General features: G+C 45.1%; 1 protein-coding gene across 1 annotated transcript; it reads right to left on the minus strand.

Annotated features, from left to right (window-relative positions):
* Positions 1 to 1,790: 1,790 nt before the first annotated feature.
* LOC130043323 (binder of sperm protein homolog 1-like) lies at positions 1,791 to 9,667 on the minus strand. The gene is made up of 3 exons (XM_056135575.1): positions 9,658 to 9,667; positions 2,581 to 2,712; positions 1,791 to 1,930 (listed from the first exon to the last, which is right to left on the minus strand). The coding sequence occupies exons 1-3, from the start codon at positions 9,665 to 9,667 to the stop codon at positions 1,791 to 1,793; spliced, it is 282 nt and encodes a 93-aa protein (XP_055991550.1).
* Positions 9,668 to 26,483: the final 16,816 nt, after the last annotated feature.

Here is a 26,483-nt window from a genome sequence, read left to right on the forward strand (position 1 = left end):
GACCCAGGACAAGATGTAAGTTGCCCTGGCATCGAAAGGGAACAAGCTAAGTGACATAAGAAGTATAATAAGTTAGATTACAGTCATGGAACAGACTGTCATGATCCCCAAAGAAGTAACTGAATGAGGACCTGCAGGGGTTAGGAAAGACTAACCTGGCTGAGGACTGTGGTCTGGAATGTAAAGAGAAGTGTTCCCAGGAAGAGCCAAGCTTTAAGCTTAATATATATCATACAAAATGACTAGAAATATTATAAGAAGTAAATTTACTATGATTGTTTAAATAGATTACCAGCTGAGGAAAGGAGAAAACAACACACCCTGGATGGAATCCCCCCCTTACCAGATCTCCCAGTAATCTGGAGTGCTGAACCCTCAGATGAGATTTTGTCCTTGAGTTAATCTCCTAGAACTTCCCCTGAAGGAGTGGTTTTCCCTCTGTTTGTTGTTATGATTGGCTGGAGATAGCACAGTGATAGGGCTTTTGTCTTGTGTGCAGCTGGCCCTGCAGAGCCGGTTTTGATTCCTCTGCCCCTCTCGGAGAGCCTGGCAAGCTACCGAGAGTATATCTCACCCGCATGGCAAAGCCTGGCAAGCTATCCGTGACGTATTCAATATGCCAAACACAGTAACAAGTCTCATGATGGAGACGTTACTGGGCCCGCTTGAGCAACTCAACAAACAACGGGAGGACTGTGACTGTGACCGTTGTCATGACAATGTTCATGATTTCCCACCCTTCATGATTTCTATATAACTATGCTGTAAGAGTTAAGATGGGATGAGAAAGACTAGATGAGATGATGTCTGGAAGTAGAGGACTATGAGACTATAACGAGATGAGGAAGAAAATGTAGAGGTAGAGGATTTTGAGGTGTACAAGGAGATTAGGGTGATGGAACTCTGATGATTGGGACTACGACCAAAACTACTTCTACAATTGTGCTGTAAGGGGAGAGATTGGACTATACTGGGGAGCAGAGAGAAATAAATTGACTACTGACCAGCCTGGGGCCCTGTTTCCCCGTTTCTCTGTTCCCCCGGTCCTTCGTGTTCCCCTGGTCCTTTGTCTGTCTGTTGCTGCCATGGGCCATTCTGGGGAGGTGGCTCTTGGCCACTGAATACTCAAGTCCCACACGTGCCCCAACGCTTTTTTCTTGGAAACTCACACAACACTTGGCCTTATTATTTAAGAAGTGACCCCCGTTATCCTTCCCCTAGCATCAACTCTCTGCTGGCATACCTTGCATCCCAGTCCACACAGTTTTTTCATGGAAAGCTTTTTATTTGATTTTTCTTTCTTGGGGGAAGGGGGGGATAACCAGGGATCAAACCCAGACCTCCTGTAAGCAAAACCTGATATCAGCTCACTGAGCTCTCTCTCTCTCTCTCCAGCCCCTATCCACCTTTTAATGTTGGGAAGGACAGAGTATAGGTTCAAGATTCCGAGCCCCACCACTGATTAACAAACTACAGAATGAGCAGCCAGATTGACTCTTAGGCCAGCAAAGAAACTTCTCTGGGACAGACCCATAGTACAGTGGGGAGGGCATTGCCTTGTGCACAGTCAACCTGAGTTTGATCCTTGGCACCCTATATGATCTCCTAAGCACCTCCAGGAGAAATTTCTGAGTTCAGAGCCAGGAGTAACCCCTGGGCACTGCAAGATGTGGCCCATAAACCAAAACAGAAAAAAAGAAACTTCTCCCTTCCCAACCATATCCCAGGAGGCTAAAAGACTTAAGACTAAGACTCTTTGTCCTCTTCCTCTTCCATGAATATAAGCATCACTAACAATATCTCCATATCCTGTCCTTGTTGTAATTTTTGGTCAGGGAACACCACTTTTTTCCAAATGCATCTCCGTCTTCAGTACATGACCTGTAGATTAATCGTCGGTACCAGAATGGAAATGCACATGGGGCCACATCTGTAGAGAACAGAGAAGCAGTTCAAGCAGTTGGGACCTAGAGCCCCCCCCTCTCTCTCTTTGAGGGGGTCTGCACTCAGCAGTGCCCAGGGCTTATTCCTGATTCTGTGCTCAGGGATCACTTCTGGTGGTGCTTGGAGGGCCCTATGGGATGCTGAGGATCAAACCTGGATCAGCCAAGTGCAAAGCAAACACTCTCCCTGCTATACCATCACTCCGGCCCCACAAGCTTTTCTCTTTTGCAGTTTCCCTCCTCGGACACATATGCAAGCCTGGGCACATAGATGAATTCACATGAACCTGTGTGTGTGCACATGTAAATATGCACACTTGGGTGTGCCCATGCTCACTTGCACACACACACACACACACACACACACACACACACACACACACACACGTACTTCTGCTTGGCACTACTGGCTCCCCTATAGTTCCCCCATCCTAGGGGATGGTGCTGATGGGTCTGTTCCAAAGTTCCTTTTCAAGTTAACACCTCAGAGCATGTCTTGGGGGCTGGCAATCGCATGCAGGCAGAGGAGTGTAAGGGCCTGATTATTCCCACTGTCTGGAGCTGTCTGGAACCTCCTTTCTGGAACCCGTCAGGCAGTTTCCAAATAGTTCAGGCTCAGCACCTTGGAGACACTCACCGTCCTCAGAACAGTATTTCCAGTAGCCTTGGTAAGTTGAGTTCAGTGAGCACCACCTGTGTTTGCTCCTTATGCGAATGCAGCTGTGGAAATAGGAGTCATCGTACTTGAACGGGAACATGCATTTACCCTCTGTGAAAAGAAAAAGCCTGGGTCCTTCTCTGGAAGAGAGGGGACAGATGACGAACACATCCTCCCTACTCAGCTGGCATTACCACTGATACATCAACCCCAGAACAGCTGTGCTGGCCCCACACCCCAGAATGTCCTCTGGATGGGCTCTTGCCCCACTCTCCCCAAATTCAGTTCCTGAAATGAATCTTCAATGGAAACTAAGTGTGGGCATCAGAGGCTGGAGACACAGGACTACAGAGAAGGCACTTGTCTTGCACACACAGCAGACCTGAGTTTGCTCCCCAGCACCACAGAGGGCTCCCCAAGTCCCTGCATGAGTGATGACTGAGTTTAGAGTCATGAATAAGCCCTGAGCACCATTGGGTGTGGTTCCCCAAAGCAACAGGAAGAAAAAAGCATCTAACTAACTAAATATGGTCATCAATCTTTAATGCACAGTGTTCCCCGAGCATTTTCTATAGCCCCATTCACCCAAACACCCACATAGGCACACACACACATACACTGTATGTATGTCTGGCTTTGTATCTTTCCACACTTTTCTTCAGTTACCACAATGATCCTATCTGGAGGTTTTCAGGGGACTGTGTGGGGCCTGGGATCAAATTCTGTGACACATACAATGCCAGGTATATGATCTGCCACTTGAGCCCTATTTCATGTTTTGAATTCCTAGGTAGCCTGTGATTTTGTCTAGACTTTCTATCATTTTTCTTGAAGCTTTTAAAGGCATAAGATATAGTAGCAAGACAGGAACTGAGTATTGAAAATGATATACCAGATAACCTTCCAGTATCTGTACTGAAAACGACAATGTTCTAAGAGAAAGAGAGAGAGAGAGAGAGAGAGAGAGAGAGAGAGAGAGAGAGAGAGAGAGAGAGAGAAACAGAGAGACAGGGAGAGAGACAGAGAGAGAGGCAGGCTGGTGCGGGGGGGGGCGGAGGTGATGGGAAGGGAAACTGGGGACATTGGTGCTAGGAAATGTACACTGGTGGAGGGATGGGTATTGGAACACTGTATAATTGATACCAAATTACGAATAGCTTTGTAAAGATCTCATAGTGGTTCAATAATAATTTTTTTTTAAAAAGCATGGTAGTGGGGCTGGAGTGATAGCACAGCGGGTAGGGAGTTTGCCTTGCACGCAGCCTGACCCAGGTTCGATTCCCAACATCCCATATGGTCCCCCGAGCACGGCCAGGAGTAATTCCTGAGTGCATGAACCAGGAGTAACCCCTGTGCATCGCTAGGTGTGACCCAAAAAGAAAAAAATGCATAGTACTAAAAATGTGCAGGATACAGAGGCAGTAAGCATCTTTCTAGAATGAGACTATTTCTCTTTGCAACAAATTTGTGGTTTGGTTCAATTGCCTTGGATCATGCCAGGGGCTTTTCAGCTCCCAACACTAATCTTATTTCTAACATTCATCACTATTATTTGATTCATTGTGTGTGACCAGGAGTTCAACCACAGGGTCTCAGCAGTGCCAGTGAAGACACATGCAGACCATTGACCATTCCAGCCCTGTTTCCCAGGTGAATGGTTAACCCTTGTTTTTTCTGTAGATTACCAGGATAACTGTTACATACTTACAAACACGAATAACTGTTACATACTTAAAACTGTTAACCTTGTGTTCTCTGTAAAATACCGGATGTATGGGTTTAACCTGTGTTCTGTAGATTACCCTAAATTTCATCTGTGTCTACAGCAAAACAATTCAGTACATGGGAACTATCAGTTGATACAACACCTCATACACTTCAATACAGACCCAAGAGATAGGATGTGGGGGTGTGGTGGGAGAATCAGGCTGCAGGGATGCGGGAATAGAAGTGGGGGGTCTTGAGCATAGGTACTGAGATGATAGTCTACATCAAAAGCATGATTAATGTCGAAGGGGGCATGAGTAGGAGGGAAGGATCTTGGACTGGAGTGGACACAGTGGGGGACTATCATGGGCACTTCGGTTGCAGGGTGGCCACTGTCCTTGTGCATTAATACCAGAAACTTGAAGACTATTATAACTCTGTCAACTAAATCTAGCTGAAAAATCATTTTAAAAATGAAAAAGATGAACTGTATGATAGGACATACAGTTCCACTACCCAGCCGTTGCCACACTCCAGGACGCTTTCCGGACCCGCGCGGCAGCTCCGGCCGAGACCCACGCACAACTGAAGACCCACAGAACAAGATAAGTGGAACTCTCTGAGACCTTGGACTCCAGGCTCGGCGGACCCAGGGACAGAGCTTCTCTGCTTGCTCCCCACCACCACAGGTGACAAAGGGATTCTAATCAGGAGCCCCACCCTACCCTGCCCTGTCTGCTTCCATCAACCACCCAGGGATCGAATTGTGCACAGGAGACCCACCCTACCCAGATAAATACCCCACTGGCAGATTTCCACTCTCGACACTACTTCCACTACCCAGCCGTCGCCACACTCCAGGACGCTTTCCGGACCCGCGCGGCTGCAAGCGGCCGCGCGACACATCATAAGACACTAAATACCCATCTTCTGGAATTGTCGTACCATATTTGATAGGGTTCAAATATGGTAACACCTACAAGGGTGATTAGAGGTCACCCCAAAAGCCTCTATACCTCTCGGAAAGACTGGCAAGCTACCGAGAGTATTCCGCCCGCACGGAAGAGCCTGGCAAGCTATCCGCTGTGTATTCGATATGCCAAAACCAGTAACTACAACTGGTCTCATTCACCTGACCCTGAAGGCTTCACCGACATGGCAGCACTGAGAAGGATGAGAAAGGAGAGGCCGACAAAATCTCAAGGCCGACCTAGGCTGCCACAACGAAGGAAGACAAAAATGATCGTCTGTACTTTCAATGCACGTACGCTAGCATCAGATGCATCCATCGAGGACCTGATGGTACAAGCGCGAATGATCAAGTACGACATCATTGGTCTGACCGAGACAAGAAGGCACGAATCTCACCATGCCGTTTTCGACACCTGAGAAGAATTGTTCCTCGGAACACGCGATAAAAGAGGTGTCGGAGGCGTCGGTGTCCTTGTCAACACAAACTTGGCCAAGAGCATTGATTCATTTGAATGCCTAACAACCCGAATCGGACGTTTACATTTGAATAGATGTGGCTCACTGCCTGCAGTTTCTATCTTCGTTGTCTACTCACCAACATCTCATTATGATGAAAGAGAAATCGAGAAGTTCTACATGGAGCTAGAGAAGTTCTATAAAGAAGACCACACCTTCTACAAGATCATTGTGGGTGATTTTAATGCCAAGATAGGACCGAGAAGATCAGCTGAAGAACTTCACATCGGGACCCATGGCCTAGAATGGAACGAACAGGGTGAAAGACTGTCTGAGTTCATCATGTCGACCAAGACCATTCATGGTAACTCACAGTTCCAGAAGGCAGAATCTAAACGATGGACATGGGAGTCTCCCGGTGGACGATTCCACAATGAAATAGACCACATCATATTCAATCGACGGTTTTGCCTGACTGATGTCGCTGTTGTCCCAAAATTTCGAACGGGATCGGACCACCGTCTCCTTCGTGCAAAATTCTACTTCACAGAGCGGGGAGAAAGGGCTGCAAAGTTCAAAAAGAGAACTCCCAGAATGACCACCAACTGGGAACTCTTTGGTACTATTGCGGCAACATGGGAAGATGCCATTGTTGACAACATTGACGAGGAATACGATCGACTGGTTCAGCACCTCCATGAATGTGCGAGGAACGCCAAGAGAGAGATAGCCACAAAAAGTCGCCTATCTTCGAAAACTCTTGAGCTAATTCACCAGCGTGGTTTGGCGCATGCCTCAGGCAACCGCAAGCTAACGTCCGAGCTTGCAAAGCAGTGCAGAGATGCGATCAAGGAAGACCTCAAAGAGAGAAGAGCAGAAGTACTGATAGATGCGGCAGAAGCCGGGAAAAGTATTCGTAACGCCCGCCTGTCCTTCGCCAACTATAAGACCAAGATGACTGCCCTCCGACGTCCTGATGGATCCATCACATCCTCCAGAACGGCAATGGAGAAGATTATCCATGACTTCTACTCAAATCTCTTCGATAGCCATGTCCACTTGCCGACATACCAAATTCCACAGGATGGGTATGTCGTTCCTAACGTTCTCCCTTCCGAAATCCGACACGCCATTTCGTTGGTAAAGAAGCAAACAGCACCCGGCCCAGACAAGGTCAGACCTGAACACCTGAAGAACCTGCCGTCAGTACTCATCAATACACTGGCTCGGCTCTTCACTCGCTACCTGTCTGAATGCAAGGTTCCGTCCCAATGGAAAACCAGCAGGACCGTACTACTGTTCAAGAAGGGAGACATCCATGACATTGGCAACTATCGCCCGATCTGCCTATTGTCTGTCATCTACAAGCTGTTCACTCGAGTCATCCTGAATAGGATTGGCAGAACACTAGATGAAGGACAACCATGCGAGCAAGCAGGGTTCCGCAAAGGATTCAGCACCATCGACCATATCCACACGGTAATCAAGCTCATTGAGGTTTCTCGGGAGTTCAAGATGCCGCTCTGCTTAACGTTCATTGATTTAAAGAAGGCCTTTGATTCTGTTGAGACGGAAGCGGTCATTGAAGCCCTAGCCAATCAGGGCATTCAAGCCCAATACATCAGGATCCTCCGTGAGCTGTATTGCGGATTCACTACCAGGATCTCACCATTCAACAAAGAAGTGATCGTTGATGTCAAGAGAGGGGTGCGGCAGGGTGATACCATTTCACCGAAACTCTTCAGTGCCACCCTCGAGAACATCATGCGACGACTGGAATGGGAAGGAATGGGAGTGAAGATAGATGGTCGGCAACTACACCACCTCCGCTTTGCTGATGACATTGTTTTAATAACACCAAACATCAGCCAAGCGGCACAAATGCTGGCCGACTTTGACCGTGAGTGTGGAAAGGTAGGACTACAGCTGAATCTTACGAAGACAATGTTTATGAGAAACAGCCTTGTTCCTGACGCCCCATTCGCTCTCAATGGAACGACCATCTCCGAATGCAACAGCTATGTGTACCTAGGTCGAGAGGTCAACATGACAAATGACCTGGCACCCGAGCTGCGCAGGAGGAAGAGAGCGGCTTGGAACGCCTTCAAGAACGTCGAAGAAATAGCTAAGAGGACGAAGAACCTCCGGCTCCGGGCACATCTCTTTGATTCCACTGTTCTTCCTGCATTAACATATGCCTCAGAGACCTGGGCCCTACACAAACAAGATGAGAACGCCATTCAGGTCTCCCAAAGAAGAATAGAAAGAGCTATGCTTGGAATAACACGTTTCACTCAAATGAGAGAACGAATCCGGAGTTCTGACATCCGTCGACGATCAAGGATCAGGGACGCTGTCTCATATGCCAAGGTGTCGAAAATCAGATGGGCTGGTCACGTAATGAGATTTAAAGACGACCGTTGGACTAGAGCTGTTACTGATTGGATTCCACGGGATGTCAAGAGACCGCGTGGCCGCCCACCTACCAGATGGTCAGACTTCTTTGTCAAGATCATGAACGATCGGTTTGAGGCCCTCCATGTTCCCGGAGCGAAGAGATGCCATTGGGCTACACTAGCACGCGACAGGGACAAATGGAGACGTTACTGGCGCCCGCTCGAGCAAATCGACGACTAACGGGAAGTTAAGTGATTAAGTTAAGTGAAGTATGATAGGAAAGGGAAACAAAAGAAATGAAAGAGTAGAAATATTTTTTGTTTGTTCCTGAATTTTGATGGAAGGGCTGACAAAAAAAGAAAAAAATTCACATTTCCCTCTCCCCACCCCCACAAACAAATCTAATCCTTGCTGATTCCTTCCCCATTTTTATGAAATAAAAGAAAATCGAATTTAATAGTGAAAGCGTTCTGTCAGCTTACCAGTGACTTCTACGTTTCTCCTAAGATCTGAAAAATAAAATTGAAAGCATTTATTTCTCTCATTGTTCTTTCTTTTGGTCAAGGTCTCTTAATGATTTGTTGCTCTGAACTTTATGTTCTGATTCTTCTTACTGATGCCGAGTTTTGTCTTCTCAGTGATTGAATTCCAAATGCATCACCGTTCCTGACTCTCAATGTCTTGTGTGCTCTCACCCATACAAAGAAAAATTGTTGATTGTTGTATATCACAATCAGTCAACATACTACCATCGAAATTTGTTATCTTGACTAGTATTTTTTTTTACTTACTCATCAAACATTTATTGAGTACTTACTTACTCAATGGAAGTAGGTGAAAGTTGTATTTATTTATTTTTATTTTTATTTTTTTTTTAAATTTTTATTAGTGAAACACCATGAGGTATAGTTGTAGACTTACAAATTTTTGTGCTTGGATTTCAATTATACAATGATCAAATACCCATCCCTCCACCAGTGGCAATTTTTCACCACCACAGGTCCCAGTATTCCTCCCATCCCCCATCCTCCCCATCCCACCCTGCCTCTGTGGCAGGGCATTCCCTTTTGTTCTCTCTCTCATTTTGGGTGTTATGGTTTGCAAAAGAGGCATTGAGTGGCAATCATGTCTGGTCAATAGTCTACTTTCAGCATGCTTCTCCCATCCTGGGAGGATCCTACCAACACTCTTTATTTGGTGCTCCCTTCTCTATCTGAGCTCCCTTTTCCCCTAGCATGTGTGGCTGGCCTCCAAGCCATGGAGCAAACCTCATGGTACTAATCTCGGCCACTCTTGGGTGTTAGTCTATTTTGTTACTTTATGTTCCCCAGATGAATGCAATCTTTCTATGTCTATCCCTCTCTTTCTGACTCATTTCGCTTAACATGATACTTTCCAAAAGTTATATTTATAAACCACAATTCAGAGTCCCTTCTCTGGAAGTTTTATTTTTTTTTGGAAGAGATTTAAAAAAATTTTTTTTTTTTATTAGTGAATCACCTTGAGGTACTGTTACATACTTACGAACATTCATGTTTGTGGTCATACAATCATCAGTTACCCATCCCTCCACCAGTGCCCATTCTCCACCACCAATGATCTCAGCATTCCCCCTCCCCCCAACCCCTCTCACTCCACCTTTGTGGCAGGGCATTCCCTTTTGTTCTCTCTCTCCTTTTGGGTACTGTGGTTTGCAATAGAAGTATTGAGTGGCCATTGTGCCCGGTTTATTGTCTATTTTCGGCAGCTCCCAACCTGAGCAGGTCCTCCCAGCACCCTTTACTTGGTGTTCCCTTCTCTATCTGAGCTGCCTTTTTCTCCAGCATGTGAGGAAGCTTCCAAGCTGTAGGGAAAACATACTGATCCTTATCTCTACTATTCTGGGGTGTTAGTCTTCTATTCTGTTACTTTATATTCCACAGATGAGTGCAATCTTTTTATGTCTGTCCCTCTCTTTCTGAGTTATTTCACTTAACATGATACTTTCCATGTTGATCCACTTACATGCAAATTTTATGACTTTATCTTTTCTAACAGTTACATAGTATTCCATTGTGTAGATGTACCAGTGTTTCCTTAACCAATTGACTAGTACTTGGGGGTTTTCAAAGAAGAAGGCCTTAAAATCATCGTGCCTCTTATTTTCTGTGTTCACAGGCAACTTGCAGCCTCAGGAATGCTAAATTTTACAAGTCACAGCTAGAAACTCTGTGTTTTCCTGCCTGTGTTTGGGATTTTTTAAAGTAGGGGTTCATTTGTTGGAATAAGCACTGTCCCAGGGGAATCCAGGATAGTGGTGAAACCAACTGGGCTGGCATCATCCTGTAAGCAGGGGCTGGACTGGACATGAGGGTTCAAGTTAGGATTAGGGCTGGAGTTGGGGTTGGGGTTAGGGTTAGGATTAAGATTAGGACTGAGTAACAGAGTACCGGTAGGGTGCTTGCCTTGTATGTGGCCAACCTGGGTTCGGTCTCTGCATTCCATTTTGTCCCCCAACTACTTCCAAGTACAGTAATTCCAAGTACAGTGCAGAGCAAGGAGTAACTCCTGAGAACTGCAGGGTGTCATAACCAAAAACAAAACAAAAAATGATTAGGGTTGGAGTTTGGATGAGGATTAGGGTAGAATTAGGGTTAGAGTTGGAATTGGCAGAGTCCTAACTCCAAATTTAAACAGCTATTCTCTGAAGGGAAAAATAGGTGAGTCTCAGTGACATATTTTCACATTAACTTTGTGGCCTTTTTCTGACTCTTTCAAAAGTTCAGTTAGATTGGAGAATGCTCCAGGTCCCAAACAGAGCCAAGATCACCGGGAAGTCCCAGATGGGGTAGGTGCCACATCCCGCCTTCTCCATATGGAATTCCGGTGACCATGAGCCTCTACAAGCATAGCTTGGGCATGCGGGAACCAGGACTTTTATTCCAAACCACACGGCCGCTTACGCGGCTGTGCGACATCTCCTTATATACAAAGTGATCAATGGAAAGTAAATCATCCAACTTCTCCCTGAAAATCAGGCTTAACTCTTTTACAAACCACAACACCCAATAGGAGAGAGAGAACAAAAGGGAATGCCCTGCCACAGAGGCAGGTGGGATGGGGGATGGGGGGTGGGAGGAATACTGGGATCCGTGGTGGTGGGAAATGATCACTGGTGGAGGGATGGGTATTCTAAATAAATAAATAAATAAAATAAAAAAGTTCAGTTAGATTTAGGGCTGGAGTGATAATGCAGTGGGTAGGAGACTTACCTTGCACATGGCCAACCTGAATTTGATCCCTGGCATCCCATATGGCATTCCCTGTATGCTGTCAGGAGTGACCCCTGAGTTCAGAGGAAGGAATAAGCCCTGAGCATCTCTGTGGCCCCAAAATATAACAACAACAACAACAACAACAAAAAGTTTAGCTAGACATATCTATTGTGGAATAAGGAGGATCAGATCAAATCAAATCAGTATGATAAAAGTGATGTCCAAAATGAATCAATCAACAGATAATTTATTTTTAAGTATTTTGGTATTTTGGTTTTGGTTTTGTGGCCACACACAGAGGGGCCCTGAGCCCTGCTATGTGTGGTCCCTAACCTTCCCCTCACAAAAAAGGGGGGAAATGTAATGATTATTTTTTCACCAGCAAAATTAAGAAAGTAAGCAATGACCTCATATTTCACGGCAAAATATAAATAAATAATTAATTAAAATACATTTAAAAAATAAACTAATGAAAGGATTTTGATCAACTCACCTAGGACATCCGAAAGACAAATTTTAACAAATATTCATTTTACTTAATTATTTCTTAAAATAATTTATTAATTTTATTTTAGTAAGGAGAATAGAATTTGAAGATGATACACCAAAATTCACTATATGTAGATATATTACAGAATGAGAATGGAGTCTGTGCAATAGACTCAATATCATTAGTCCCTTCAAATATGTTTATTTGCTTATTTTTGTTTTTGCTTTTGGGGCCATCCCTGGTGGTGCTCAGTGCTAACTCTTGGCTATGAGCTCAGGTATCACTCTTGATAGGGCTTGGGGGAATCATATGGGGTTCAGGAGATCCAGCCTGGGTCAGCTGTGTGCTGTCCTGTCACTCCAGCCCCTACAGAGCATGATTTAGAGAATACTGCATTAGAACATAAATTGCATATGTATCAAGCATTAAAATTCAACAGAAGCTGTCTGAGTGGCAAATCCATATACTTTGCATATTATAAAACTTGCAATATCCCTTGAAAGAGCAACAGCTTTGATCCTCTATCTGCTGTGGGTTCATTGCATAACTGAGAACTGTTTCCTCATTGGCTCCTGTTGAGTCATCCAATAGTTGTGTATCAGCAGATGCTCTGTCTGCCTTAGGGGCTTGAAATAAAAACTTTTACTTTGATTCCGTTGTTGATAAGTATCTGTTTTGTTGGGACACGATGCTTATTCCTGATGGGGTTCTGGGGATTGAACCTGGGTCGGTATCATGCAAGGTAAGTAACCTACACACTTTTCTATTGTTTTGACCCCATTGATATCCATGATGGTTCAATGCCTGAGGCAGGTGAGAATCCCAGATGATCTCTCAATCATCCAGATGCCTCCTTCCTCATCTGAGAAGGGACCCTATGGTGGACATCCTTCAAGGGCAGAACCAACCCATGTGCTCAGCAAGGACAAAAGCAGAGATGCCACGTGGTATTCAATGTGTGGTATAAACACTTTGGAATCCTTGACATTCTATGACTACAGGGCATTACCAATTACCATGGAAAACTATTGCACAGAAAATGCAGGCACAGTGAACTTCATAACCTCCCTCTCTAATTATTAAAGGCCACATCACATCTTTAAAGGGGCAACAAAGAGTCTGGAGTGATAGTACAGCGGATAGGGCACATGGCTGACTTGGGTTTGATTCCCAGCATCCCATATGGTCTCCCGAGTACCACCAGGAGTAATTCCTGAGTGCAAAGCCAGGAGTGAGCCCTGTGCTTGCCAGGTGTGATGCAAAAAAAGGTAGGGGGCAGCATAAACTTTTCTGAACACTAGTTTCAATTTTAAAATCACAGCAGGCAAATAAGATTTCTGTATCAACAACCTCTAGCCCCAGAATCCCTCCCCCACTCACAGTTTCATAGCTTGTGTATGTTCAGTAAAAATACCTGAAAAACATGCTATTTCTGGGTGCCTGAAACAAGGGTAGATCCCTGTGATTTGGGTGTCTGAGATTGACATCTTATTCTTTCTTTCTTTCTTTCTTTCTTTCTTTCTTTCTTTCTTTCTTCCTTCCTTCCTTCCTTCCTTCCTTCCTTCCTTCCTTCCTTCCTTCCTCTCTCTCTCTCTCTCTCTCGTTTTGTTTTGGGGCCACACCTGGCGACTCTCAGGGATTATTCCTGCCTTAGCACTCAGAAATTACTTCTGTTGGTGCTCAGGGTACCATCTTGGGTGCCAGGGATTGAACCTGGGTTGGCTGCGTACAACGCAGCTGCTCTCCCCGCTCTGATATTGCTCTGAGATTTTTCATGCCTCCACCAACTGTCGTTTGACTCCTCACCTCTTTTATCCTGTAAAGTTACATTGTGAAGCAAGAAGATAAAAAACACCAGAACTGTTGCATGAAATGTCATCCTCCTTCTGCTTCTCCTGCTCCTTCTCCTCCTTCTGAGACAACCGGTCAACCAGAAAAAAAATCTTTCAGGGGTTTTATAGCCAGGACAGGTCTGCCCTTCTCTCTCCTGCCTCTTGCCTCCTCCCTTCACTTCCTCCTCCTCCTGGCCCCTCCTTTACTCTATTAAACCATCTCCTCTCTGCTTCCTATTTGTCATACCACTTCTACTCTCCTAATCCCCACCATTCTTCTCCTCCTCAAGCTTCTCCTCTTCTTCCTCCTTCCTTTATCCTGTCTTTTACCTCCCTTACCTTCTTCTCTTTTGTCTCCCCTCCTACTTTCCTCCCTCTTCCCCAAGACAGAGACCATCAACTTCTGATGACAAACAAAGAAAAGAAAATAGCTGAGATGACAGCTGGCATCAAACACAGTCCAGTAGGAGCAAAATCCTGGGAAGGGATTGGGAGTTATTTTTGCACCAATCTTCAAGGGCACAGAAGCATTTGGAGGTTAATGTGCTCTTGAATCACCCAAAGCTGGAGAGGCCTTTAGAAACTGGAGGAGCAGGTTTATCTATCTGAAAGCAAATCTCTTGTCTGTACTGTATGCACCTTAAACTTGGGTCACCTGTTCTCTGGATTCCCCTGGCAATTTACCTAATAGACTGCAGGTGTTCTTACAGGTCTGAGGAATCAGCAACACAACATTTATGCATGTCACAATGCTGTAAGGTAAAATTAAGTGTGGCTTTTGTAAAACACCCCATTATTTTGTGCCTGGGATCAAACCCAGGGCTTCTGTATGCTAGGTCTGTGCTATAGATACTCCATTAGCTATAGATACCCCCTTTGTTTTAAATTTATGTTATTTCTGCTTGCCCAAGGAGGACAAACGGGCTGAAAGTGAGCACATCTCATATTAATCCTAATATTGTTGCATGCATGGCAGGATTTATAGCTCAGGGAAAGTTTCTTGGAGGATATTTGTTCTAGAAAGTTGTATTTAAAATATGCTTAGGTCAATCTAAATAATCTCTCAATACTACTAATTGTAGGTCATTTATAGCAATAATTAAAATTGTTGATTGATAGCTTAAATTGATAGCTTAAATTAAAATGCTTGACTTCCGTAGACTCAAAGGAGTGTTTTTCTCAAAACATTTATGTAAAATGTTCCTCCTCGTTCCCCAAGCTGTGCTGGTCTTCTCTGCCACCCAGGTGAGTTTATCCGCTGGTATTCAAACCCGGGACTTGGATTTCTCCCTGCAAGCCCCCCAGGTGTCCTCTCAGATCCTGGGAGAAAAGCAGCCCTGAGCCTCTTCCTCTTCGTCCCCCAAGCTGTGCTGGTCTTCTCCGCCACCCAGGTCATTTTATCTGTTGGTATTCAAACCCGGGACTTGGATTTCTCCCTGCCAGCCCCCCAGGTGTCCTTTCGGACCCTGGGAGAAAAGCAGCCCTGAGCCTCTGCCTCTTCCTCTTCATCCCCCAAGCAGTGCTGGTCTTCTCCGCCACCCAGTCTTTACCTCCCCACACTCACCAGGTTTCCGTGGGGGAGTGGACTCTTCAGAAGTGGGCGTGGCCTAATTTTCAGCGGGTCAACGCTCACGCGGCCACAGGTACTTTACCCATACCAAGAAACCTAGTCCCCATACCTACACACCAACATGAAGAAACAACGCAAATCCCCACCACGTGGGGACAACGATGCAAAGAGTCCAGAAGCCTCACTAGGTGCTACTCACCTAAAGGACCTCTATGAGAAAGAATTCATGTGGGAAGCCAAGAGCCCTCTCATAGACCCTGGCCATGGTTCCCATGTTAGGAACTGCTTGGGACAGACATTGGTGACAGTCTCCCAGGACTTCCTGATCTCAGCGGATACCTGATCTATAGCCACACATCAGGCTGACAGCTTATCTGGCCTTATCTATAGTAACCTCCAGGATGCATCTACTCCCTAAGACCCTTTGATATACAAATGTAAAGCTCAGGATACACCTACTGCCATAAGGCCCTTTGATATACAAATGTAAAGCTCAGGATGCACCTACTGCCACAAGACCCTTTGATGTACAAATGTCTACCTTGAATGTTAGGTAAAGCTCTTGTTGGTGACCTTACCATATATGGTTATATTGCTTCTGCTCCTGACTGAGCTTCCAGGACCCTATATAAACAGCCTGTATCCCTCAATAAAGCCTGTCCCCTTTTCTCTCTGTTTCTAAACTGTACTCTGTCTCTTGTGTCTCGTGTTCATTCGGTTGGTCCCTCCTTGCACCATTGGATCAATCCTCGGGCCACCTCTGCGGGCCGGAGAGTGGTTACTGGGGCCCCCTGCAAATTCAGATATGAAGTTATGAAGATGTTCAATGAACTCAATGAAACAGTCAGACAGATATCCAGTAACATGACAGAAAAAAATCGACAAATTGCAGGAAGAAATGAGAGCAGAAATGTCACAAATAAAAGATTCCGTAGATGAAATAAAAAAACTAAGTCTGTGCCCTCAACAATAGAATGACTGCAGCTGAAGACAGAATCAGTGAGCTGGAAGATCAGTTCCACCAAGCCAACAGGCAACTACAAACAATGGCAAGGGATCTCAAAATAGCTCTACAGAGAATCAGAGTCCTAGGAGATGATTCCAAGAGGAACAACATTAAAATTATTGGAGTACCAGAAGTACAGAGAAACAATCCCAATGAAAAAAACACGGTTAAACAAATCATTGCTGAAAAATTCCCAGAGCTTGACAATGCAGCCATTCAGGTTCAAGGATCCCGAAGGGTGCCAGCTAAAAGAGACCCTAACAAAAACACTTCAAGGCATATCACAGTTAGAATGATTGATGCTGCCGATAGAGACACAATACTGCAAGCAGCAAGGTCAAAGAAGGAAAGGTAAAGGTAAAGGCCCTCCCGTTGATCGTCGATTTGCTCGAGCGGGCCCAGTAACATCTCCATTGGAGACTTTGTTGTTACTGTGTCTGGCATATCGAATACTCTCGGTAGCTTGCCGGGCTCTCCGAGAGGGGCGGAGGAATCGAACTCGGGTCGGCCATGTTAGCCGCTTGTAACGCGAACGCCCTACCCGCTGTGCTATCGCTCCAGCCCCAGTCAAAGAAGGAAATCACATACAAAGGAGCATTCCTTATATTCACAGCAGACCTATCAGAGGAAACCCTCCCAGCCCGAAGGCAATGGCAGGATATAGTGAAAAAACTCACTGAAATGAATGCTTCACCAAGAATACTCTATCCGGCTAAACTCTCACTCAAAATCGACGGAACAGTACACTATTTTCTAGATAAACAGCAGCTCAGGAATTTCATAGACTCAAAACCTTGTGCAAGGACGTGCTGCTCATGTACAGAAAGTACTGGCCAGATAGACACAGTTGATGTAAGGAGTCCATCCCTGCACCTGCCTGCATCTCTGGGCAGCACTTGTTGGTTCACTCTTTGCTGGTTGAGGCGGTGAACCATCGAGATCTGTGAACCTTCCTACTCCTCACTTCTCTACAATAGCTGACCCTCTCCTTACTCCTCACTTATCTACTATAGCTGGCCCCCTTTATATCCCTCACTTATCTACAACAGCTGCCCCCCACCATTCCTCACTTATCTACTATAGCTGGCCCCCTCCCTACTCCTCACTTATCTATAAAAATAAGTGAGAGAAAGCCATAAAAAGATGCCTGTCTTCATAAACTCTCGAGCTCATTTGCCAACGTGGTTTGGCGTGAGCCTCAGGCAATCACAAGCTAACATTCAAGCTTGCAAAGCTGTGCAGAGAAGCGATAAAGGAAGACCTCAAAGAGAGAAGAGCAGCAGTGTTGGCTGATGCGGCAGAAGCTGGGAAAAGCATTTACAAAGCCTGTCCTTCACCAAGTACAAGACTAAGATAACTGCCATCCTGATGGATCAAATCTTCCAGAAGGGCAATGGAAAAGGTGATCCACGACTTCTACTTGGATCTCTTCAATAGCCATGTCCATCTGCCCACATACCAAATTCTGCAGGATGGATATGTTGTTCCCAGTGTTCTCCATTCCAAAATATGACACACCATTTTTTTAATTTATTAGTTTTTAAAAATTTTTATTGGTGAGACATCATGAAGTACAGTTGTAGACTTACAAATTTTTGTGCTTGGGTTTCAATTATACAATGATCAAATACCCATCCCTCCACCAGTGCCCATTCTACCACGGATCCTAGTATCCCTCCCAACCCCTGTCCCCCCATCCCACCCTGCCTCTGTGGCAGGGCATTCTCTTTTGTTCTCTCTCTCTTATTGGGTGTTGTGGTTTGCAAAAGAGGCAATGGGTGGCAATCATGTTCGGTCTATAGTCTACTTTCAGCATGCTTCTCCCATCCTGGGAGGATCCTCCCAACACCCTTTATTTGATGTTCCCTTCTCTATCTGAGCTCCCTTTTCCCCTAGCATGTGTGGTTGGCCTCCAAGCCATGGAGTAAAATTCCTGATAATAATCTCGGCCATTCTTGGGTGTTAATCTCCTATTTTGTTACTTTATGTTCCCCAGATGAATGCAATCTTTCTATGTCTATCCCTCTCTTTCTGACTCATTTCGCTTAACATGATGCTTTCCATGTAGTACCACTTGTATGTAAATTTCATGACTTCATGCTGGAGCGATAGCACAGCGGGTAGGGCGTCTGCCTTGCACGCAGCCAACATGGCCGACCCGAGTTCGATTCCTCCGCCCCTCTCGGAGAGCCCAGCAAGCTACCGAGAGTATTCAATATGCCAGACACAGTAACAACAAAGTCTCCAATGGAGACGTTACTGGGCCCGCTCGAGCAAATCGATGATCAACGGGAGGGCCTTTACTTTACTTTTACTTTACATCTTTTCTAACAGCTACATAGTACTCCACTGTGTAAATGTACCAAAGTTTCTTTAACCAGTCATCTGTTCTCAGGCACTCAGGTTTTTTTCCAGATTCTGGCTATTGTAAAGAGTGCTGCAATGAGCAAACAATTTTGCCTCTCTGGGATATATTCCCAGGAATGACACACCATTTTGTCAATAAAGAAGCATATAGCACTCAGTCCAGACAAGACTAGACCCAATGAACACTTGAATAATCTGCTGCCAGTACTCGTCAATACAACGGCTCGGCTCTCCACAGACTACCTGTCTAAATGCAAGTTTTCATTCCATTGGAAAACCAGGAGGGCCATTCTGTTGTACAATAAGGGAGATATCCACGACATCAGCAACTATCGCGCAATCTGCCTGTTGTCCATCGTCTACAAGTTATTCACTCAAGTCATCCTGAAGGATTGGCAGAACACTAGATGAAGGACAACCATGTGAGAAAGCTGGGTTCTGAAAAGGATTCAGCACAATTGACCATATCCACATGGTGACCAATCTCATTGAGGTTTTGCGAGAGTTCAGGATGCCACTCTGTCTAACATTCATCAATTTAAAGAAGGCCTTTGATTCTATTGAGACTGAAGCAGTCATCAAAACCCTAGCAAAACAGGGCATTCAAACTGAGTACATCAGGATCCTCTGTGAGCTATATTATGGATTCACCACCAGGATCTCACCATTCTACAAGGAAGTAATCATTGACATAAAGAGAGGGGTTCGACAAGGCGATAACATTTCACCAAAACTCTTCAGTGCCACCCTTGAGAATGTCATGTGACAACTGGAATGGGAAGGAATGGGAGTGAAGATAGAACGGTCAGAAACTACACCACCTCTGCTTCTCTGATTACATTGTTCTAATAACACCAAACATCAGCCAAGCAGCACGAATGCTGGCCGACTTCGACCATGAGTGTGAAAAGGTTGGACTACAGCTAAATCTCAACAAGACAATGTTCATGAGAAATGTACTAGTTCCTAATGTTCCATTTGCTCTCAACAAAATGAACGTCTCCGAATGCAGCAGTTATGTGTACCTAGGTCAAGAACTCAACATGACAAACAACCTGGCACCTGAGCTGCGCAGGAGGAAGAGATTGGCATGGAATGCCTTCAAGAGCGTTGAAGAAGTTAAGAGGATAAAGAACCTCTGGCTCTTGGGCACATCATTTTGATTCCACCATTCTTCCTGCACTAACATATGCCTCAGAGACCTGGGCCCTAAGGAAACAGGATAAGAATGCTATTCAGGTCTCCCAAAGAGGAATCGAAAGAGCTATGCTTGGAATGTAAGGGCCGCCCAGGCTAATAGTCATGAAAGAGTTAAGTGCTAGGAAAGAGTTAACCAGAAAACTGTAAGAGCTGTGAAAGCTAGAGTTGCAAAAGCTGGATAATGTAGCTCCCACCTACTCCCTGCTATGACCTTGTGGTTGGGCCAGATATGGGGACATGTGCTCAGATGTTCCGAAGAAATTAATCTTGTGCAAATGTCGTGCTGTTCTTGAAAAAGCTGCAGACTGCTGTACTGTAAGATTCCTTTGTTTATTCTTGGTTATAAAAACACACTGTACTTTGGCTCGGGGCTCTCTGCCTCTGTCCTGTTTGCGGGACATGTAGTGAGCCCCAGCATGCTTGGACAATAAACCCTGTGCATGTTGCATGAGAAAGTCTCTTGGAGTCTTCCTTCACGGGCGGTGGGCGGCGAGCGTCTCGACCCTAACAGGAATATCACGTTTCTCAAGTGAGAGAAAGAATCCTAAGTTCTAACCTCTGTTGATGATCAAGAATCAGGGACACTGTCTTGTTTGCCAAGGTATCAAATATCAGATGGGCTGGACATGTAATGCGATTTGGAGACGACTGCTGGACTAGAGCTGTTACTGACTGGATTCCACGGGACGTCAAATGAAAGCCTGACTGCCCACCTACGAGATGGTCAGATTTCTTTGTCAAAATCCTGAACAAATGGTTTGAGGCTCTTCGTGTTCCTGGAGCAAGCAGGCGCCACTGGGTTACACTAGCACACGAATGGGATGAATGGAGACATTATGGGTGCCCGCTTGAGCAAATTGATGACAAGTGACAAGTGACAAGATTGTTTACATTGAGCATATGAAATATTTCAACACCCATCTCACCACTATTACACCTTCTTACCACCTCTACTTCAAAGTTTCCCATCACCACTCAAGCCTGCCTGTCACAGACAGATGGTCTTCCTCAACCTGTCCTTAGCCAAAACATGTGATAAGGTTTGAGATTCTGCCTTATAGGCTCCCAGTGAGGAACTGGATGAACCCAGGGCAAGCTGTGAGCCACCCTGGCATCAAAATGGGCCAGGCCAAGCACAATAATACTTAACTATAAGTTAATAGTCATGGACAAATTCTGTCATGATTCAAAGAGTAACAACTGAATTAGGACCCTGCTAGGGTTAGGAAAGACTAATCTGGCCCGAGCACTGTAGTCTGGGATCTATAGTGAGATGTTCCCAGGAGAGCCACCCTACAAGCTTACTGTATCTCTTACTGTGTCCATACAAAATGGCTCGTATTGTTAAGAAGTAAAGATGAGTGTTTAAATGGTTGTTGGACTAAGGAAATACCCATAGATGGTATTTCACCCTTGAGTGGATCTCCTAGCTGCAGGACATCTTTGTCTTATCTTAGAAGAGCTTCCCTTGGAAGGAAGGACTTTCATATGCTAATTGTGCTACCTCACCTGGGTTCATTTGCTACCCCCATGCTTGGAGGTTGGGCCCTAGACCAAGGCAGTGAGATGGAGCATCGGAGAGACTAGCATGGGGTGCAGGAGGAATGTGGGAGTGGGTGAGACTGGAAGGAGGCAGAGGGAGGCAAGATTGGAATTAACGGCAATTGATCACTAACCAGCCTGGTGGCCCCGTTCCTTCCTTCATGTCTGTTTGTGGTTGCGTCAGGCTGGGGTGGGGCAGTGGCTCATAGCCACTGAATGCACATGGCGGGTAAGAGAGACCACACCACTGCCACTGCATTCAGTTATTTATTTTGTGAACATACAGGTATCCTTAGAGGGACAATATTGAATCTATAATAATGCTTGGGGAGTATTGCTATTTTGACTATGTTAATCCTTCCAGTCCTAGAGCAGGGAATCTGTCTCCATTTCCTCTCCTTCTCTTTTAATCACCAGGGAGTTGCAAATCAATGAGATATCACCTTACACCAGAGAGACACATAAAAAAGAATTAAGAGCCATCAGTGCTGGCATAGATTTGGGGAGAAAGGAACACTCATTCATTGTTGGTGGGAATGCCAACAGGTCCAGACTTTTTGGAAAAAATATGGGTGTTCCTCAAACAAACAAGCAAACAAACAAAAAACAAAACAAAACTAGAAATTGACTTCCATATGACCCAGCAATACCACTTCTGGGAATACACCCCTGAGGTGTAAAAACAAACAGAAATTAAATAGACACTTGTGTATTCATTGCAGCACCGTTCACATCAGCCAGAATCTAGAAACAACCTGAGTACCCGAGAACAGATGACTTGTTAAAAAAAACCATAGTACATCTACACATTGAAATACTGTACAGCTGTTAGCGAAAAAATGAAGTCATGAAACTTGCTTAAAAATGGATGAATATGCAGAGGTGGGGAAAAGGGTGAAAGTAGTTTAATGAGGCTGAGTAGGAGAGAGAAGCTCTGCTGACCCAAACCCAAAGACCTAGAGTGATACTTTACGTTGCTAGTGCAGGTGACCCCTGAAATCCCCTCATGGTCACTCATCCCCTGTTGGGCTCTGAGGTCTGGAAACCACAACCTGTTCTTGGAGAGTTGGGTTGTTTTCTTACTCTGACTATTGGACTGAATGCTTCGGACAAGTGAGCATCTGTCTTTCCTAATGAAAGCTTTTGTGAGTTGTTTGTTTGTTTGGGCACATCCAACAGTGCTCAGGTCTTACCCCTGTCTCTGTACTCAAGTGTTACTCAGGACAGTCTCAGGGGACCAAATGGGATGCCAGGGATGAAACCCATGTAACCTGCATTCAAGGCAAGTGCCCTCCCAGCTGTATTATTGCTCCAGCCCCTGTTGATGTGTTGTGGAGGGAGATGCTGGGTCCTAGAAAAGCTCAACTCTTCCTTTTGGAGAACTCTCCATATTGTTGTCCATGGAGGCTGGACCAGAACACATTCCCTCCAGAGGAGAGCAGGTCTGTTCTCACTGCCATCTGGCAGCACTACATCTGGTGCTCAAGCCATGCCAATTCCTCCTTGATTTGATTGGTGTTTCCTTGGTAAGAAGTGAAAAGGACTACTTTTCTGTTAGCCCAAATGCCCAAATGCTATCTGGGAGCCTTCTCCCTTCAGAGCAATGAGGGCCACAGAGAGGCAACTCAGAACCGCCAACCTGGAGGTCATGGCTTGCGTGAGGGTGACTCTGCTTGCTTCCAGTCTGACCCTTGAAGCCCCATGTGAATCCCCCATGGTCCTCCCCCAGTTCTCCCCCTTTGCCACACCAAGAAAAACCCAGGGGCTTAGGTTCTCCGGTTCTGGAGAGAATAACTTGGCCCCTGCCCCTTGGCGGCCCCTGAGGGATTCTGAGGCACGCAGGGGACACAGGATCTCCCGAACTGAAACAACTCAGCAGCTTAGAAGATTGCATACAGTTTGCAGTCATCAAAACCTCCCTCAACATGCCTTCCAGAAAGTCCCTGCTCTGTCTGGAGTAACTCATGCCCACCCTTGGCAGCCAAGAACCCTTCTGCCTGGCGTCCTGGTGTGGGGGAGCCCAGAACTCACACCGAGTGTCAGGCCTAGGAGCAGAGTTATGAGGTCCCTGGGCTCACCCCACAGAGTGCCGAGACAGGCTTGGATCTTCTCCAGGCTGGAGGCTTCATCTGCAATGTGACAGGCATAGCAACTGAGACAGAGAAACTCAGACTTTGGAGGACCAGCCGCATTGCACCTGTCAGCATATCATCTGTGTATGTGAAGCCACGCAGGGAGATTCTGCAGGGACCTACTGGCACCTGGAGTTTGAAAGGACAAATCCCAGAGCTGGATGAGCAGGGCCCAGGGGATGGTGACGTGGGTTGGGGAATGAGTGCAGCTATGGTGAGAAGGGAGGTGGCATTGGACACTGGTTCTGAACACAGGTTTTTTTGTCATCAGCAATGCTACATGGGTCCTTAGCAGTGGTTGAGAGAAAGGTAACAAAGGTCCTTCTCCACGCTCCACAAAAGGCCACCGGGTCCATAATCAATGTTTGTCGACTTGTTAATAACTTATTAATCCTTTCACAAGGTTTATGGGTATTTGATTAGTGCACTATAGACTTTAAACTGACACATTGTCTCTCCACAAACTGGAAAACTATCATGCAAGAAAAGCACATGTGAGAAAATTCAAATAGCACACATACAGGCAAACACACACCTCAGAAATATCCAGAATAACAATTGGCCTGTGCACTTTGAACTCTACCCAGTACCAGCTGATAGCCATCCTATTTATTTTTTTTTTCAACAGTAGACAATTTGTGTTCTATTTCTGGTTATGAATAACATGATGTCACGTGGCTGCAGTAGGGCCACGTGATTTTGAAATTCCGAAATTTTTTTTTTTAAACGCCATGAGGTGCAGTTGTAGATTTACAATTTTTTGTGCTTGGGTTTAGATTATACAATGATCAAATACACATCCCTCCACCAGTGCCCATTTTCCACCACCATGGTTAATATCCCTCCCACCCCCATCCCTCCCATCCTACCCTGCCTCTGTGGCAGGGCAATCCCTTGTGTTCGTTCTCTCCTTTTGGGTATTGTGGTCTGCAAAAGAGGCTTTGAGTGACAAACATGTTCAGTCCATAGTCTACTTTCAACATGCATCTTCCCTCCTGGGAGGATCCTCCAAACATCCTTTATTTGGTGCTCCCTTCTCTATCTGAGCTGCCCTTTCCCCTAGAATGCCTGGCTGGCCTCTAAGCTATGGAGTAATCGTCCTGGTGCTGATCTCAGCTATTCTTGGGTATTAATCTCATATTTTGTTACTTTATATTCCCCAGATGAACGCAATCTTTCTATGTCTATCCCTCTCTTTCTGACTCATTTCGCTTAGCATGATACTTTCCATGTTGTACCACTTGTACATAAATTTCATGACTTCATCTTTTCTAACAGCTACATAGTACTCCGTTGTGTAGATGTACCAAAGTTTCTTTAACCAGTCACCTGTTCTTGGGCATTCAGGTTTCTTCCAGTTTCTGGCTATTGTAAAGAGTGCTGCAATGAACAAACAAGTGCAGATGTCACTTCGACTATACATTTTTGCCTCTCTGGGATAAATTCCCAGGAGTGGTATTGCTGGGTCAAATGGGAGCTCAATTTCTAATTTTTTGAGAATCGTCCATACTGTTTTCCAGAAGGGCTGAACCAGTCGACATTCCCACCAACAGTGAAGGAGTGTCCCTTTCTCGCCACATCCACGCCAGCATCGGTTGCTTTTGTTCTTTTGGATGTGGGCCAGTCTCTGAGGTGTGAGATGGTATCTCATTGCGGTTTTGATCTGCATCTCCCTGATGATTAATGATGTAGAGCATTTTCTCATGTGCTTTTTTGCCATTTGGGTTTCTTCTTTGAGAAAGTTTCTGTTCATTTCATTGCCCCATTTTTTGATGGGGTTGGGTGTTTTCTTCTTGTGGAGTTCAGCCAGTATTTTGTATATCCTTGATATCAACCCCTTGTCAGATGTGTATTTGGCGAATATCCTTTCCCATTCTGTAGACTGTCTTTGTATTTTAGTCACTGTTTCTTTTGAGGTGCAGAAACTTCTTAGTTTAAGATAGTCCCATTTACCGATCTCTGTTTTCACTTGCTCGGCCAGTGGCATGGCATCTTTGAAGATACCATTAGCTTCAATGTCATGGAGGGTTTTGTCAACTTTGTCTTCAATGTACCTTATGGTTTCTGGTCTGATGTTGAGGTCTTTAATCCATTTTGATCTTACTTTTGTACATGGTGTCAGGCAGAGTTCTGAGCCCACCTTTTTGCATGTAGCCGTCCAGTTCTGCCAGCACACTTTGTTAAAGAGGCTTTCCTTACTCCATTTCACATTACTTGCACCTTTATCAAAGATTAGATGATCATATGATTGAGGGGAGATGTCAGTGTATTCAACCCTATTCCACTGGTCTGCAGTTCTGCCTTTGTTCCAGTACCATGCTGTTTTGATTATTACTGCTTTGTAGTACAGTTTGAAGTTAGGGAGGTTGATTCCTCCCATTTTCTTTTTCCCAAGAATTGCTTTAGCTATTCGTGGGGGCTTATTTTTCCATATAATTTTCAGGAGTGTTTGCTCCATTTCTTTGAAGAATGTCATGGGTATCCTTATAGGGATTGCATTGAATTTATACAATGCTTTCGGTAGTATTGCCATTTTGACAATGTTAAGTCTCCAAGACCCATGAGCGGGGGATATATTTCCATTTCCTCATGTCCTCTTTTATTTCCTGAAGTTACATTTTGTAGTTTTCTTTGTACAGGTCCTTTACTTCCTTAGTTAAGCTGATTCCTAGGTACTTGATTTTCTGGGGCACAATTGTGAACGGGATTGTTTTTTTCATGTCGCTTTCTTCTCTCTCACTGTTTGCATATAGGAAAGCCATGGACTTTTGGGTATTGATTTTATAGCCTGCAACTTTACTATACGAGTCTATTGTTTCTAGGAGTTTTTTTGGTGGAGGTTATTGGGTTCTCTAAGTATAGTATCATATCGTCTGCGAATAGTGAGAGCTTGATTTCTTCCTTTCCTACCTGAATGCCCTCAATATCTTTTTCTTGCCTAATCACTATTGCAAGTA

Source organism: Sorex fumeus, unplaced genomic scaffold, assembly GCF_029834395.1.
Source record: "Sorex fumeus unplaced genomic scaffold, SorFum_2.1 ptg000122l, whole genome shotgun sequence".
Lineage (NCBI taxonomy): Eukaryota > Metazoa > Chordata > Mammalia > Eulipotyphla > Soricidae > Sorex > Sorex fumeus.